This window comes from Typopeltis vanoorti, chromosome 15 (genome assembly GCF_054136105.1).
Source record: "Typopeltis vanoorti isolate ZY-2024b chromosome 15, IOZ_Tvanoo_1.0, whole genome shotgun sequence".
NCBI classification, from domain to species: Eukaryota; Metazoa; Arthropoda; class Arachnida; order Uropygi; family Thelyphonidae; genus Typopeltis; species Typopeltis vanoorti.
This window is the reverse complement of record NC_143563.1, coordinates 91,742,496-91,761,712: the sequence shown is the minus strand read 5'-3', so window position 1 is coordinate 91,761,712 and position 19,217 is coordinate 91,742,496. Positions and strand designations below refer to the sequence as shown.

General features: G+C 35.4%; 1 protein-coding gene across 1 annotated transcript in view; it reads right to left on the bottom strand.

The window, feature by feature from the left end:
• Nucleotides 1-19,217, bottom strand: part of LOC150098971 (uncharacterized) — a 115,792-nt gene that overhangs the window by 46,817 nt on the left and 49,758 nt on the right. The window contains exon 3 of the mRNA XM_090405710.1: nt 12,063-12,156. Within this exon, the coding sequence (XP_090261836.1) occupies nt 12,063-12,156 (94 nt within the window). The remainder of the gene's footprint in view (nt 1-12,062; nt 12,157-19,217) is intronic.

The following is a 19,217-nucleotide window of genomic DNA, read 5'->3' as shown; positions in this document are numbered from 1 at the left end:
TGACAGAGTTACTGACCTGATTATTTAATAATCAGGTCAGTAATGGCTGTCTGATAGGTATCAGAGAGTTGTGTATGGTGGGGCAGTTTCAAGGAGACAGAGGGTTACAAGCGGGATTCCACGGGACTTAGTACTGGGATCTATATTGTTTAACCTTTATATCAATGACACTGTCAGTGGATTGCAGAGGATATACAGTTGTTTATGGATCATGTGAAGCTGGGAAGGGTTATTAGTAATAGTGCAGATGTGGTAGCCCTGCAAGAGGATTTGAATAAGCTAGGCAGATGGGCAATTGAATGGGGGTATCGGTTTAATGCAGCAAAATGTAAGGTCTTGAGGTTTGGGACACATCAATGGGACGCTGCATACTCTATTGGAGGAGATATACTGGAGGAAGTAGGGGAGAAAAGGGATCTGTGGGTTGATGATTGATAGAAACCTGAAATTCAAGGAACATATTGCAAAGGTGTGAAGGTAATACAGAGGATTACTGCAATAATGAGAAGGAAGCTGACCTGCAGAGATAAAAGAGTTATCAATCCGTTGTATAAGATCCTGATCAGACCACACTTAGACTATTGTTCTCAAATTTGGTCCCCAGGATTTGAAGGGGATAAATTAATCATGGAAAGGGTACAGAGGCAGATAACAAAGACAGTTTCAGGACAGTACAATGTTAGTTATGAAGATCAGCTGAGGGAATGTGGACTGCAGAGTTTGGTGGATAGTTTTGGTGAAAGAGAGGTGATATTATTGAGACTTTTAAACTGTTGAGAGGTGGCACAGGTTAATGGTTACAGGATTGACACGGGAGTTCTTTCGCTTGGTTGAACAGTGGGAAGGAATGATGACAAGGGGCTATCCCTGGAGGTTACGAAAGGAAACTGTGAGCAAGAGGGTGAGGAATGGTTTTTCTTTGCATGGAGTTGAACCATGGAATGCATTGCCTGATAGAGTGGTGAGAGCGAGAACAGTCAGTGAGTTTAAGGAGTGGTATGATAAACTTTGTGTTTCATAGGAGCGATCTCCTACGATGAGTCTTTTGACTCCTTGGAGGCCTAAATAATAATAATAATAATAATTAATAAAGATGCTGGCAAAACAGAAGCATCCAACTATAGCCAGCTTGCATTTCTTTAGTGGTACTTAAAATTTGAGGGGAAAAAAAAATCAATAAAGGATGATATACAGGAATGCATGGATCAAACTGCACACACACCAAAAAAAGTGTTTCACTATCTTTGAAATTTTTTCAATGTAAAGAAAGATAGTGAACAGCAGAGATAAGGATGTGGTGATTACATTATGCAGAGTCTTAATCTAATCAGACTACATCTAGTCTCATGGATAATATAAATGCCAAAGGTGGCAAAAGAAATAATGAAGATGAGAAAGAAAAGAGAAGTAGGTAATAAATGATGTAGTCAAGGAAATGAGAATGATGATTTACTGGTAGTATTTTATGAAATGAATAATTTTGTGATAGGAGCAAGCTTATTTAACCACCCAACTGGCCTTGACATGTATATATTTCAAAGTTGCCATGGATGTGAAGTGCCCACTGAAATTGCAATACCACTGATATTTCATTAAACATGAACATGAAGATTAAGATGATAAATATATTTCATCCAAGTGGAAGTTTCAGTGGCTAAGCATAAAAACATACATAAAATGCCCTGAATATCACCAGCTGGTAAAAAAAAGAAAAAAGAAGAAAAAAAAAAAAAGCTAAATTAATCATACTACAATCAATTAAAAGCTCATTCTTAGATGTTAAAGCAAGGTGAATAGCTGATGTAAAATATGATCATTACTTAGCAGCAACTAAACTTAAAGCTATGTAGGTATAATAAAATTAAAAATCATAATGTAAGGATGAGATATTTCCAAGTTTAAAAAAATAAATGAAATAGAGGAAAAATTTTCATTATGAATAAAGAAATTACTTCAAATTTTGAAGAATGAGGAACTAGTGAAAAAAGAAAGAAAAAAGAAGAAATCCCAAAAGGCATGATAAGAAAAAACAAAACAAAACTAGTCATTAAACAAGATGTGGAAACTCAAGAAAGAGGATATAAAATTAAAATGCTAAGGCTCAGAGAATTAAAGAAATTCATTTGAAAAATTACAGAGAAAAGGACAAGTTTGTTAAGAAACTAGCAAGAGAAAAGAGGAATTAGATGCATGGCATGCAAAAGAGGAGGCAAAGAAATCTGCACTATTGGTGTATTGCTAACTGAAATGGATAAGATTGTTGAAAGATGGAGAAAGCACTTTGATGAGATTTTAAATGTAGAAAACAATATAACTGACATATAAGAAGATGAATAATGGAATAATCTCCTTTAAGTATAAATTTAAGTATTACATTAGAACAAATATTTAAAAACAAAATAATGAATATAAGAGAGATAAAAAATGGAGAAACATGTGGCATTGATAATACAGCAATAGCAATGCGTAAGACTACTAAAGAAACTGAGGCTGATAAATTGCAAGTGATCTTACATAAAAACTGAAAAGGTACCAAGACAACAAAGAGAAGCAATGATAACTAATTCTAAAGAAAAGTAATCTCACTAAATGTAAAAACTGGAGGAGAATTTGTCTACTGTCAAGTAACTGCAAAACTTTTTTTGTGAAGTTTTTATGAATAAGAGTAAAAGTGAAATAAAAAAAGATATTGAAGCAGTCTGCCTTTAGAACATGTGGAAGTACTGTACATCACATTACCTATAAATTTTATAGATTTTGCCAAAGCTTTTAACAATATTGACAGACATTATGGATCACCACCTCTGGGTCTGGATCCCATTGATGAGACTGCAAAGGGTCGAAACCAGCTGGAAGTTTGGGTGATGGATGCAATGCTGTAGCCAATGAAGTTCTGAGGCTTGGCTGTTGCTGTTACCCAGGTAGAGGAGTAATGGATGGCAATGTTGTAGCCCATGAAGTTAACTGAGGCATGGCTGTTGCTGTTACTCCTCAGATGAAATATGAGCAGTTCTGCACGGTGGTGGGGTAAGCCTGCCACTGGGTAGAGCCAAACGCTGAGTGTTCTTCTCAGTGACAGGGTGAGCCTGTTACTGAGGGGAACAATGCTGAGTTTTTGATCCTTTAGGTCGCTCATTGTTGGGTGATCCAGTGGATCTCACGAGTTTTTGGAGGTAACCCTGCACTTAATACAGGGAAACAGGTCTGGGTAGTGACCCTGACCTTAATGCATGGTATTATACATGTCCGCAAGGAGATGTGCTTTGCATTATGGGATACTAAGGCAAGTGATGAGAACTCATACCACCTTTACCACGAGTTGCCCCAGTCCTGAAAGTACTTCAGGCGCAAACTTTGTTTGCTTACTATGCCGGTCTGGCTGGTCAAGTGGGTAGTGTATCTGCTCTCCAGCCAAAGTCTGCGGGTTCGAATCCCGCATGGGCATGGATGTTTGTGATTGTCTGTGGAAAAATTAGTGGTGGTCGGCAGTAGATGGCACTGGTGTAATTGCAGTCAGTTGGTGGATTGAGTGGTGGAGACAGAGCTGTAGAGCACGTGCCCTCCCTCGATGAGTCTAGTAATAATAATAATTATTATTATTATTACTGATAAGTATGTGAGAACAATAAAAGAAATGTATAAAGAAAGTAAAAGCTACGAGATAAGGACTGATGCGTCCTTATCTCACAAGATGTAGATGAGAGGGTTGCATAATGGCGTATTTAAGTATTTTCTGCCCCTAGGCCTGCAGAAAGTGCCGTCCCTCCTGACCTGCCCATAGGCAGGTCATGATCCCAACCTCCAGTAACTGAAGTTGCCGTAGAATCCCACTTGCTTCACATCATGTAACTTTCTTCTGGGTGGTGTCATTTTCAATTATGGAAATAATTTCCACTTTGTCCGAATAAATTTCCACTTTGTGCGGCATCATCACGAGTTGACCAACGAGTAAGGTGAAGGACGTTTGATTACTTTTTGCAGAAGTTTCCAGGTGCTTTCTTAGACACTCCACCAATGTGTTGAAGATGTGAAAAATATGTACAGTTTCTGAAGGACATCAAAAAATGCAGATGAGTACGGACAGGATTCGGCAGCACAAGTACCAATTAGAGACAGAGCATGTCCAGCACATGGTGTGAATTCTGCCAATGGGTTTATTTCAGAATTCTTGCTTGCAGTCCTGTGTACTTGCCTGACATGTTACTAGCATTATCATATGCCTGCCCTCTGCAATTTGCTACATCAATTCCAAGCTCGTTTAGTGAAGTCAAAACTGCCTCTTGTAACTCTTCAGATTTGTGACTTATGTTAGGAATGAAACGCTCCACAGGAGTTCCATGTTCTTTCGTATATCGTACAATGAAGGACAGCTGATCAACATGAGACAAGTCTGGTATTGAGACTTATGGAATAGTACTTAGCTATTTTAAGTTCTTCTACAATAAATTTGATTACTTTTCTCGCCCATTATTTTAATAAATTCCTCATACGTGGCAAAGGAAAGATAGGAAACAAAACCTTTTCCTTTTTTCCCGCTTTTGGCAATGCCCTCAGCAAGAAAGGGATCAAATTCACTAATCTCTATTGCTTTTGTGTCAAGTTACTGACGACGATACAGTAGCTTTCCGTGCACGTGTTTCGGTCTGTATAGTTATGCAGAATCTGATTACATGCCAATATGCTTGCAGATTAAACTTACAATGAGGAAAAGAAAAATATTTCTCTACTTGTGAGTAGATGCGGCATATAAGGAACATGTTATAATTACAAAAATGAGAGCCTGGAAACTTCTGCCGCCCCTCAAAATTTGCCCCTCAGAAAATGAGAGCCTGGAAACTTCTGTCGCCCCTCAAAATTTGCCGCTCTAGGCCAGGGCCTATACAGCCTATACCTAAATACGCCATTGCATATAGAGCAAAAAAGTATCACCAGTGAAATAAAAATATGCAGATGGAAATGGATTAGACATGTACTGAGAATGGACAAAGGGGAGATTCCAAGAGTAGCTTGGAATCTCAGAAGGAAAAAGCCTAAACTAACTTGGCAGAGAATGACAGAAAAAAGAAAGAAGGATGGTTGGTTGGTTGGGAGAGCTGAAGAGCAGCACAGGGTTAACTGGAGAAGATGGACCTCGACCTAATGCACTATGGTGTGAATAGTTTGGTACATCTAGAGTATTATGCAAATCTGGTCACCTGAATTTTAAAGGAGTAAGCAATATTTAGGAAGGATATTAAGGCTAATAAAGATAACCATCCATGAAGTCATCTTTTAAAGGAGAAAATTTTTTTGCATGGAGTGATAATTTATTGTTTGTATTGCTTAAGAAGGTGAATGCATTTATACAATCAGCCGTTTACAGAGGAATTACAGAAATACCATATTGACAGAATTAATGTTACTAAAATATAGATGATTGAAATAGGCAAGATAATTTTAAATAATAAAATAATTAATTTGAGCAACAGGAATTAAAGAAAGAAAGGATTAACTATGGCATTCAGCACTAAACAAGAAAAAAATTTATTAAATGGAAATAAATTTCAAGTAGGATGATGTGAAACAAATTTCAACATGCAGACAATATATATTTGTCTATTGTCCTACTGAAAGTATACAAAGTTAACAAAGAGAGAGGATTTTTTGTCGTCATTACAAAGGAAAGCTGATATATATATAAAAAAAGGAAAAACATGTTCCTGTTAGAGACTTCATCAGAAGAGTAGAAAATAAATCCCCTATCTATTAGACATGTTTGGAGAAAACAGTAAGGCTAGTAGTAAGTCAGTAAAAAAAAAATCCTACTAAATGCTCAGGACACAGACTAGTCATTACTAATGAACCATTTTTCAACACAAAAAAACTGCATTCATTCATGTGAAGAGAACATGCTACAAAAGAAGAAGCCTTACCAATTATTACCATTGTTAACATCTTCAAAATACAAGATATACAGAGAACTAGAAAGAAGAAATTATTACTATGTAGTTTTGAGCATGATAATAATGAGTTATCACTCTGAAAAGAAAAATGTGTTCAAAAGTTGCATAAGAAAAAAATCAACCAACGAAAATATAGACTCAGATATACAAATCTTATTGGAGAAAATGCTTAAGATTAAAAAAAAAAAAAATTATCAAACTATAGAGATAAACTGGCAGTCAATTATCAATTTAATAAAGAAAAAAAGACAAAAAAAAAAACAACTAAAGAAATAGTCTGAAAAAGAGAAATCATCCAAAAAATTCCTGGTAAGCAAATCAGCAGTCTTAGAGAAACTATTAAAAAAAAGTATAGAAAAATTATAATTGAGTATAATTTTTTAAATTAACGTTCATTATTATTTACTAATATTTGACAATATTCTCTCATTCAGAGTAATAACAAATTTATAAAGAAGACAAGTCTAAAACAGAGAGGTGGATTAGTTGCATGAACTCATTCTAATGATTATGGATCACTGTTCATGGTTTATAATAAATGTAACTACAATCACTATTATGCAGTCATTGTGGCTGCAAATAAATTTCATATAATTCAGATATGATGAACCCTGCACTTCACATCCTACTGAGTTCTTTAAAAAAAAAAAAAAAAGAGTGAAACAAAAAATAAATAGCAAAGCAATATAAAAAGAAAGAAATTAAATGAGTCAAGAATCGTCTAGCCACAGTTTATACTACTTCTTCAGCTTACTGAACCTTTAAGGTTCTTTGCTGCATGTACCAACTTCTTTTCCTTTCTGTCTCGAGCTTTTTCATTCTAGCCCTAGATTTCCATTTCAGCTAAGTCTTTATTGATATTATCCTCCCAATGCATCTACAATCTACCTCTAGGTCACTTTCCATCAGACTTCATCTTGAATGTTTGTTTAGTCATTCTCTCCTCACCCATTCTTTCCACATGTCCAAGCCATCTCAATCTGCATGCTCTAATTTCATCAACTAGAAGTGGAGATCTATAGAGTTCATATAGTTCTTGATTATATCATCATCTTCTCCATTCACCTGTTGTGTTGTCCCTTACAGGTCCATAGACTTTTCTAAGGATTTTATTTTTTACAACACTTTCGCATCTCAGTCTTATGCTACAGGTTTCTGCTCCATATAAACAATAGGTCTAATGATTGTCTTGTATAATTCTGTTTTAACACTGCTTCATACAATTTTGGAAGATAGTAAATGATGTAGTGCAAATTTTGATTAAACATATTTTCTTATGAGGTATTCCTAGTTCATCTAATACTTCCTAAAGGCCTTCTCTATAAATGCTATCATATGTTTTTCTAAAGTCTATAAATAATATAAATATATCCCCATGGGGCTTGCGACTTGCAGGCATGGGCATGGCTAACCTGGGGTCCTAGAGCTAAGTATGATCTATTTCAAAGCTTTTGGTCATACTTTTCTCTAACTCTTCCACTTCCTGCTTCTACCTTCATACTAACATTCTTTCTAATGAGGATTCTTTACTTAAAACTTTCTGTCTGTCTCTTTTCTTGCTTACTAACCTCAGGAGGAGGTCCTCCATTCTCCCTGACGCTATTAGAGTACTCGAGGGCTAGGGGTGTTTCCTCCTCTTTCAACTAACCACTAATAGTTATAGTAGTGGGCAGCAGCTCTACTTGTATCAACCTCCTGTAGCATACATGTTACAATACTGCGATGTGGAAGGCAAGGGGGAAACCACCACATTACATTCCCAAGTAAGAGTAGCAATGGAAGTTAAAAATGAAGTCAAGATTGGCGATGGAGCTTTCACTGAAGGAGTCATGCCCAGCAGGAGAAGTAACCGGGCTTCTCAGGTCGACAGCCAACGAAATCCTGGTACTTATCCAAAAATGAAGACAAGAAATAAGCTGAATATTGGAATGTGGAATGCAAGAACACTGCTAGAACCAGGTAAAATAGAAAATGTGAAAAAAGAAATGGAAAGACTTGAAATAGACATTCTGGGCATTAGTGAGAAGAGATGGGAAGGACAGGGTGATTTCTGGAGTGGAGAATTTTGGATAATATATTCAGGACAAAAGAAGGGCGAGTTAGGTGTTGCAATAATGATTCATAAAAAAGTTGGAAAGTTAATCACTACAATAATTAACCATAGTGACAGAATCATGGCGATAAGCATTCAAAATGAACCAGTAAACCTCAATATTATAATGGTCTACATGCCAACATCACAACATAGCGATGAAGAAATAGAAGAAATTTATGAACAAATAGAAGAAATCTGGAGCAGCTTTAAAGATAGAGACCATACAATAATAATGGGAGATTGGAATGCTATAGTGGGAGAAGAGAGCAATGATAATGTTTCAGGAAGATTTGGTCTTGGACGTAGGAATGAAAGAGGGAAGCAATTAATAGAATTTTGTACACAAAAGCAGTTAATTATAGCAAATACACTATTTCAAGTTCCAAAAAGAAGATACACCTGGAAAGCGCCTGGGGATTCAAATAGATATCAAATAGATTATATATTGGTCAAGAAAAGATAATTGCAAAAGCTATCCAAGTGCAGACATTAGTAGTGACCATAACCTTGTCTTAATGAAAATAGAACTGAAACATAGGAAACAAATCCAAAGATACAAACCAATAAGATAGAACCTTGAAAAATTAAAGAGTAAAGAAAGGATACCAAGATCATAACATTCCAGAAAACATAAATAGTCAGAATAATATTGAAAACCAATGGAATATGATTAAAGAGTTAATTACAAATTCATCAAATCAATTATTGAAAAATGCAGAAAAAGAAAACATTGGATAACAGATGAAATACTTGGCCTTATGGATGAAAGAAGAAAATATAAAAATGCTGTTAAAGAAGATGTGGCCAAATACCAATATCTTAAAAATCAAATTACAAGAAAATGTAGACAAGCCAAAAAAGAATACCCGGAAGAACAGGTGTAATAACATAGATGAATTATTTAAAAAAGAAAACATAGAGAAAGCCTATAAAGAAATTAACAAACTGATTTTCAAATTTAACAAGAACAGCAAAAACAATGCCATCAAAGATGAAAATGGAAAATTACTAATAGAATCTGAGGATATATTAATGGAATGGAAGAATTATCTTGAAAATCTCTATAATGGCGACGAACTTGATGTTGATATCAGCATAGAAAATCAAAATGAAGATAATCTAGGACCCCCAATAATGCAAGAAGAATTTGATAAAGCACTGTCCAAAATGAGTAAGGAAAAAAGTCCAAGTGTAGACAATATTCCTATAGAACTGCTACAAAATCTAGATGATGAGACAAAAACCTTACTCTATCAATTAGTAACCCAAATCTATGATAGAGGAGAAATACCCAAGGAGTTTATGAAATCAACCATAATACCAATACCAAAAAAGAATAATGCAAACAAATGCAGCCAATTTAGAACAATAGCTTTAATCCCACATGTTAGCAAAATTCTGCTAAAAATTATTCAAAATAGAATTTATTCAAAAATAGATTGTCTGTTGGATGAAGACCAATTTGGATTCAGAAAGAATAAAGGAACAAGAGAGGCAATACTTTGTTTAAGAACAATAATAGAGAGAAGATTAGACCTTAGTCAAAATACTCACATTTGCTTCCTTGATTTAGAGAAAGCGTTTGATAAAGTAAACCAGCAAATACTCCTAAATTGTCTAACTAATATCGGCATAGATTTGAGGGATAGGAAAATAATTTACAAATTTACAAAAATCAAAATGGACAGATTAAAATCAATGATAAGGAGAAAATAATAAATATCAGGAGTGGAGTAAGACAAGGATGTATACTTTCACCACTTTTATTTAATTTATATATTGAAAAGGCCATTCAGGAAACTAAAGATAAAATAAATAGTGGCATAAAGATAAATGGTGAGCAAGTCATGTGTATAAGATTTGCTGATGACATAGCCCTTGTAGCAGAAAACAGAAGAACATTAAAAACAATACTAGAATTACTAAATAATAACCTTGAAAAATATAAAATGAAAATCAACACAGATTAGACTAAAATCATTGTTACAGGCAAAATCCCTATCAATACAGAGCATATAGACATCAGCAGAGAACAAATAAAACAAGTGAAAAGCTTTAAATATTTAGGTAGCCTAATAGCAGAAGATGGCAGAACAAGAGAAGACATAAGATCAAGAATAAACAACACAAAAGCCCAATTCTCTAAGATGAAAAGCATTTTAATAGGAAACCTCAACCTACAAATGAAAAAAAAATTAGTAAAGACACTGATATGGAGCATTGCACTGTATGGATGTGAAACCTGGATTCTACACAGAGAAGATGTAAGAAGATTGGAGGCTTTTGAAATGTGGTGCTGGCGTCGCATGAACAAAATAAAATGGACAGAAAAAAATCAAACCAACAAGTTCTGAGAGAGATAAACGAAACAAGAACTCTAATACAATCGATCAAAATTAGAAGGGATAGGTGGTTTGGACATATACTTCGTCATGATGGACTTGTGAAAAGAATAACTGAAGGCAAAATAGAGGGAAAAAGAAGAAGAGGTAGACCAAGGAAAAGCTTTCTTGACCAAGTCAAAGACAGCACGGGTTTGAGGAGTTACCAGGAGGTTAAGAAGAAAGCCAATGACAGAGTGGAATGGAGGAAATTGCTGCTGAGCTCCAGTCCCAAGACTGATGCAACTGATGATGTTAATAATATGGACCTGCAGATTATATTCCCATTTTTTTTCCTAGTATCTCTCTAAGTGTAAAAATTTGGTCAGCTATCAATCTAATTTTTCAGAATCCTGCTTCCGTATCGTCAACATACAGAAAAATTCTTTTTAGTAAAATATTAGATAAAATTCTATAGCCTGCTGACAATAGTGATATCTCCCTGAAATTTTCACATTCATTTTTGTTTCCCCTTTTTCAGCATTTGTATACTGCAATGATTAGCAATTCTTTCCATTCTGCAGGTATCTTTTCTATTTCAAATGTTAAATTTACTAGCTTATGTATATGAGTGGCTAATTCACTTTCTCCCATATTTAATGAGTTCAGATACTATTTCATCAGTGCCTGGTACTTGTTTTTGAGCTGCTTTATACTTTCCTCTACTTCAGCTAAATGAAGCTTTAAATATTTGCTATTGTTGATTATAGTCATTTTCATATGTGGGTCTGTTTTTTATTTTTTTTCATGAGCAATTAAGCCAAATTCTTCAATCTTTTTTGCTTTTCTTCACTGCCAGTTTGCATTCTTCATTAAACCATTTTTTTTTAAATATTTTACTTTTACTGTATTTTACTTTGAATTTCAATTGAGTTTTCTGTTCAAACCATGGTTTAAACTGCCCAATTTAAATCCAATTGGAAAGGGTTTCTTCATTATTAAAATTAACAATCAAATTTCATCACCACAGACAGAATTCTGCTTGGAGGTGAGTTAGAGGTCTCATATGAAGGGGAAGAGTTCTTCCTTCTGAATACTTGAATGTTTCATTATACTAATCAGGCAAATCAAACAGAAGGGTTCAAGCAATTAACAGACTTAACATGATGGCCTCATAGCTTAGCTTTGGCCATTATCTGTAACTTAAAAAAAAAAAATTCTGATCAGAAAATATTAAACTGCACCCAAATTTCTAAATAAGCTCAAGTAAACTGTATGCACTTTCTTTTGAGAAATGTACTGCCTTAGTCAAACTCCCTCCTGATGTAGAGCTCAGAGTGGATTGCACCAGACAACAGAGACCCCATGCTTATGGCTAGAATCATGGACCCAGAGGATTCACTCTCTGGTTTGCTAAGTCAGTAAAGAAATTATGAATTCGTTTCTTGATGAATAGATTATCTGCACCTCACACATGGCACTGATGTGATATAGGTTCTTATACCTTTCATGTGTGGGATAAATATAAAAAAAAACTTTCTAAACAGAATATGTGGGTGCTACAAAGTACTCCCATTAGAATATAAACACTTCAGTTAGTAAATAATACTAATACAATGAAATAAAATAATCTTCTAAAAACTTTGCATAAAATTAATAATTCATTCATAATATAGTAATAAGAAAGAAGTGTAAAATACTTACCCCATAGTGGAATGTCATACACTGCATAAAATTTTTTGCCTATACCAAGAGGACGTCCATCAGCTTCTCGCACATGTGATACAAAGGGAAACCACTAAAGTATACAAAAAAAAAAAAAAAAAAAGAAAAGAAAAAAAAAAGCTAAATAATGCAGTTTATTCTCTAAATAGCAATTTTTGGTTATAGTTTCTCTCTCTCTCAATGTTACTTCAGAGAATAATGGTTCACAACTGTTTAACATTAATTATCATTACCACAAATGAACCTAACTGTTTTTAGTTTCTGCTGGCTTATGACTAATGATTCTTCTCTCTCTCTCTCTCTCTCAAACTCACTCCAAGTATTCTCTACTAGCCATTCTGTTTATACCTTCTGTGCAGTAACTTTCATAGGCACTGTGTCACCGAACTAATATTTATCATTCTTCCCTTTCTACTAAAATTACTTTCCTCCCAGAAACTCACTTTTTCATCTAGATAGACATGCAAGTGGCCAGAAAAAACTCATACAATTAACAGAACAAATATGATGCAATCATGGTTTTAGTAGTTTCAGCTGTAATTCTAAACAAACACAAGCAGCAGCCATCCAACATCCATTGACAGTTCCACTGCTAACCAAATAAACCTGCTTTTCTTACTCCTCTTTCATTTCATTTACCTCTACTCATTAAAACAACTTTCATTAAAATATTCTTCCCCTCCATGGACTATAATCCCTAGTTATCAAAAAAAAAAAACATTAACACATTACCTTTCTCTTAACCCTTGCCATACAGCATTACTTAGCTATAAACGTTCTGAAACCAATTGTATGGAACTGATAAATTTTTACAAAAATGCACTATAGACATTATGATCCTGAATCATTTTTCCATTCAAAGTGGTCTGTTATCCAGACCACAACTGAAGTGAATCAACAAATTTTAATGGAGATCTTATCTGGCTTTGGAAAGGCAATAATTGTCTTTGGCCAAGATCTGAAAATTCATTCTCACAGAAAATTCGGTGGAATAAGTGAAGCAGTTGATCTGTGGACAATGGTGACAGATGTTTGACTATTTCATAATGGATTTCATCTGTTTCTATAAGATATCAATACTTACAGAAACAGATGAAATCCAGTTCTTCACTGAATGGTCTGTTGTAGCATTCCAGACCTGTTTCTTCTGCTTTGCTTTTGAGGGCTAGGAATTCAGAGGTGTAAGAGGGCAGAAGTAGGGATCTATACAGTTCTTCAATCTTAAGTCTTTTTCTCCATTCTCCTGTTGTTATCTTTTACATGTTCTAAGACTGAATTTATTTTGGACTTTTAGAGTTTTTTTTAATTTCATAATCAGTGAGTGAATTTCTTTTTTGGCAAGTAAAAATCAAGAATGATATGTTGGTGAAGGTGTGTGCATGTGTGTGTGTGTGTGTGAGAGAGAGAGAGAGAGAGAAGAAAAAAGTGCAGTTTGTTGATGGATAGGATGAATTTGAAGGACAAATGAAATGTTATATAAGTGATAGATTACATTTCAATGGATCTGGAATGAGTCAACTAAGGATATGCTTGAAGTTTTGTGAATGGAAAAGAGCATAGTGTGATTAGGAGTGCAAGATCAATAGAAGAATAGGGGGAAGTCGAGGTGGACTAGGAGAAACAGTTAAACAGAGTGGAAGTCAAAAAACAGTAGCAAATGCAACTATGTAGGTGGTCAGAATATAAATGGAATGTTCTGGAATGCAAGAGGAATAGCTGAGCCTCAGGAAAAATATGATGTAAGAGGATAAACATGAGCAGAATGGCACAGGTATAGAGGAGTTGCTACTGAGAGAGAGACATGAGTAAGAATGTTCACAGATCTAAAAATGAATTGCTATGTTTGTTTATGAATACCAAAAGTATCAGAAATAAGAGTGATATGGGGTGAGGGGGGGGGGGCTGAAAAGTTGTGATAATCACCATGAAGGAACTGAGGTACATGACATGTCTCCTTATATATCCCTAAAAGAAAAAGAACAAATTATTATTATTATTATTATTATTATTTGATACCTCCAGGGAGTCCAAAGACTCATCGAGGGAGAGTGTGAACTTATTACAATTTGATTAAACATGGAGGTTGAAGGGTTTTAAGATATGTTCTTTCTTGCAAGTTATATCAGTTGCTTTAATATCATTTTTGTTCTAGGTGTTTATCAGAACTTTTCAGCCTCCTCCCCCTTGTAAAATTATTGGAATAAGTGAAACATGGTGGGGTGAGGATGTTATCTTCATGTGAATAGAATGTTTTTTTTTTTTTTTTGAGAACAGGAAAAACAAGAAAAGAAGTACTATTGATGACAACACAAGGTAGAATGCAATGGAGAACAATGATTCTGAGGTAGAATGATGTGGATTGGAGGTAGAAAGGATAATATATTGCTGTTAGATGCTATTATAGGCAGGGTAATGTGGAGTGATACAACTAAAAAATGTTTAGGTAAATGGGCTTCGCGTCCAAGAGGAGGGTGATTTTCATTATGGTAATATAAAATGGAATGAAGAGATGGCATGTGAGAATAAGTAAAATTAATTGCTTCAGTTCTTAAGGGACAATGGTCTTTGACAATGTAACAGAGGACATGCTGAAGATCAAGAGCCATAAATCTCACAATACCATTAGAAGATGTGAATGGGATGTAAAATCTTCCTCCAATTGGCAAGAATAACCATATGAAGATTTGTGGAACTACAAGGCTGGTAATTATGAAAGCACATGGTGAGTGAGCTGGGAGTTATAACATGGAATGAAGAGCTAGATGAAAATATGATGATTGTTGCTTGAACAATAATCAAGAGCTATTTAACAGCAGCAATGTCTACACATATTCTGAAGGTCAGTTAAATTATGTACAAAATGGATGAACAGATAAATAAGCACACAACATGAAAGAATGCATTACAGAGGATGTATAAAGTACGTGATTACTCAGTTGGTAAGGATAGCAAAAGTGAAGTATGAGCAACAAATGGCAAATCATGACAAAAAAAATCCTGCATACTTCATTTGATATGTGTCAAGGAGAAGAAAGAATAATGTTAATGGATGAAAATGGTAAGCTGGCAACACTGTGAAGAATATAGTCAAGGTATTCAAGGTAAGTCTAACATCAGGTGGTGGTTAAGTGCAAAGGAGGGTCTGATGGTGAATGAGCAGGCAGTCTATGAGGAGTTAAGTTTGATGTTAATAAGGCAAGGGGACCCAATAGCATATCACTGCTTGTCTTAATGGAATATTCCAATGAGTTAACAACAACCTGATATACTTGTCCTATTTAACATTAATCATGCAACAGGATGAGGCCCTTCCTAGCCTGCTCCACTGTACATATGGAGATAATAACACTGAGTGATGAATTATAGGCTCAGTGAGAGTCTGGAGCTGTGGATGAGGTGTCAGAATTGGATTGATAACAATAGTATTTTTTGTGATGGTCACCAATGGTCTGTTAAAGGAAGGTAGTGGTTTAGCAATCTACTTATGTATTCCAACAATGTAAAACAAATGCACAGAACAAGCAAGAGATGCATATACATGGAATATTTAGAAATGCACTTGAGAGATTGCCATGTGACAAGCTGATAACTAACAGATGAGATTAGATAACTGAACTTGACTAGGCAATTGGCTGTCAGACAGTTATCAATAAGTTCAGTATGGAGCAGTAGTAGTAATATTATCCTGAAAGAGGAAGGTAACTAGTGCACTACAAAGGGTATGTTTTAGGACCATTATTATTTTAACTTTTATGTTAATGATATTAGGACAGGACTAACAGAAGAGGTGCAACAACTGTTTGCAGATGATACAAAGTTGAGAACAATAAGTTGTTGGTAGGTGAGGATGAGATGCAGAGTATCCAAACAGGAGAAAATTGCAAAGTGGAGGAGATGAGGGATCAGGCAATCATGGTGGACAGTGAGTGACCTACAAAACTATTTAGTAATATGGGATTATATGGCTAAAACTGTGAGGATATCATAATGGATTATGGCAATGATGATGAGGACTCTGATATGCAAAAGTAAACACGTTATGGTTCTATTGTAAGGCCTTGATCAGGCCACTGGTCACTGGGTTTCAAGGAGATAAAGATATTCTGAAGAGCGTCCAGAGAAGACGAAGTATTGGGTCTCCAAAACCATGGATATTAAGTCAGATAAAAAGTACTATCTGAAGAGGACAAAGGTGAGGCGAGGACAAAAAGGCAAACGAGATATAACAGACTTAATTTGGTAAGGGATTGTTACCAGATTAATGTAGAAGAGATTTTTTTCATAGAATGGTGGGAGACTGGATTTATTTTATTTTTCATATGTTGCTCTCATCCACGAAAGGTTATTTGCAATCCTATAGTACATTTTGTACTGTGGTGAAGGATATTTTTTTCTATTTTTATCAATTTTATTCATTTCCTACATAATCACACCACACCTATGGTGGGATTCAAACCTAAAGACTATTTGTTGGAGAGTGGATATGATAACCACTCGGCCAACCAGGTACAACAAGAACGGAAGCTGTATAAGCATGGTGTCAGCAAGGGAGTGAGGCGCAGGTTCTTCATGGAGAGTGTGGTTGGTGAACAGAATGCATTGTCTGAGAGTGCAGAAAACTAAACGAGTTTAAGTCATGGTATGATGAACTCTATATATGACAGTGGGAACCTACAGCAATGAGTCTAGGCTTTGTGAGGATCTAATGTTAATAACAATAATAATTAGAAGGGCACACAAGGATTGAGATTCTAGATCTCTCAATTACATCCGCTGATATAATCATTTCATCAGAGTGGAATGTTAAGGATATAAATGCTGCATGGGAACTAACAAAGAAATACATAACAGCATCAAAGTGTGAATGTATTCTGAAGGCCAAAAGGCTGAATAAGGAATGTGTAAAATGGATGAATGTGGAGCTTAAGCATTAAATCAGGAAAAAGAAGGTACTTTGGAGGAAGTAAAAGATGAATAATGGTAATAATCAGATTACATGAAGAGTATAGGGAACAATAAGGAGAGTGACTCAGTTTGTAAAGAAAACAAAAGTGCAGTATGAGCAGAAATTGGCAAATCAGGTGAAGAAAAACCCTAGAGTTTTTTTTTTTTAGATATGTGGCAAATAGAAAGAAGAATGATCATCATGAGATGATGTCAATGGATGAAAGTGATACAATAACTACTGCAGAAGACATTGCTGAGGTATTCAGTGATCAATTTATAAGGGTGTTTCATCTTGATCAGGGTGAAATCATGAGGAACTTAATTTGTATATTAATGATATTGGGATGGGTTTAACTAGTGATATACAGCTGTTTGCAGATGATGCAAAACTGTTGAGGGCAATGCAAAGACAAGCAGATATTATGGCCTTACAAGATGACTTGAATAAATTGTATGAATGGGCAGGTAAGTGGAACTAACAGTTGAATGTTGCAAAGTGTAAGGTTTTGAGATTTGGTAAGCAATGATGGGATGAAAAGTATACACTTGGTGGAGAACCATTAATAGAAGTAGAAGAGATGAGAGGTCTAGGAATGATGACGGACAAGAAAAGGACCTGAAATTCAGGGAGCACATTGCACAAGTTATGAAGATGCCACATTGGATAATGGCAATGATGCAGAGGAACCTGACATGCAGAAATAGAGGTTATGATGCCACTGTATAAAGCCTTGATCAGGCCTAATATGGATTATTGTGCAAACATTTAGTGATGAGGATATGTTGGAAAGGCTCCAGAGAAGATTCACAAAGGTGGTCAATGGTCTTTGGAATGTAGGGTATGAGAACAGATTGAGAGAATGTCAGATGCAGAGCCTCATGAATAGGAGGAAGAGAAGGGGTATGATTGAGACATATAAGCTAGTGAGGGGATTATTATCGGGTCGACACGGAAGAGATTTTTCATAGTATGGGAGAGGGAGTGGCTAGAACAAGAGGCCTTTGCTGGAAACTGCATAATGAGGGTGTGAGCAGAGAAGCGAGGAGTAGGTTCTTTGCATGGAGAATGGTTCATGAGTGGATGCATTGCCTGGGTGTACTGTGGGTGTAGACACATTGAATCAGTTTAAAGCACAGTCGAATGAGCATTATGCAATACTGTGTAACTCCACAATGAGTCTCTGACTCCATGGAGGTCAAATGTTAATAATAATAATAATCATCATCATCAAATTCCTGCCATGTACCCTCAAGGGGTGTACAGCATATGATAGTACTACATGAAAAAAATTACATCATTACTAACTTCCGATCTACAATTTTCCTCCAAATCAGTCTGTTACTTGTCAAAACTCCAACATCATCAGATCTTATATTTCTATCGTCTAAGGCACTTTGCACTATATCAATCCACCTATATCTTGGTCTTCCTCTGGGTCGTTTTGCTGCCAACCTGGCAGAGAACACTTGTTTTGCTAATCTTTCCTTGCCCATTCTGTTTAAGTGACCATACCACCTGAGATTAGCTCTACTAACGCATTCCTAGATGCTGACAATGTCAAGTTCTTTCCTAATATCCTCGTTTTTAATATGATATTGCCATTGATGCCATCTGTTCACACCCATAATCTTTCTCAGGACTCTCATATCTGCGGTTTCTAGTCTTTGGTCAAGTGTTTTACTTCTGACCCAGCTCTCAGATCCATAAGTTAAAACTGGTTTGAACACTGTCTTGTATACAGCTAATTTAGTGTTCCGACTAATTTCTCTCTTATTCCAAATGAATTTATTCAATTGACTTCCCACCATACCAGCTTTGCTGATTCTGTTGTCCATTTCTATATTTAATTTACCATCTTCAGTAAAAATCGTGCCTAAGTAGCTGAAATGTTTCACTTGTTCCACAGGTTCTCCATTCACAACACAGTTAACATTTATAATGTACATCCTTGTCTCACACCAGATTTAACATTAAACCATCTCCCTGTACTTCCTTCAATTCTAGCTGCTGACTTACAACTCAAATAAAGACTAAGTATTGCTTGATATAATGTCCCATTGACACCATATAACTGTAGCGTATTGAATAGCTTCTCTCTTGGCACCTTGTCATATGCCTTTTCCAAATCGACAAAACTTAAATACAGATCTTTGTTATATTCCCATGATTTCAACTATTTGTCATAA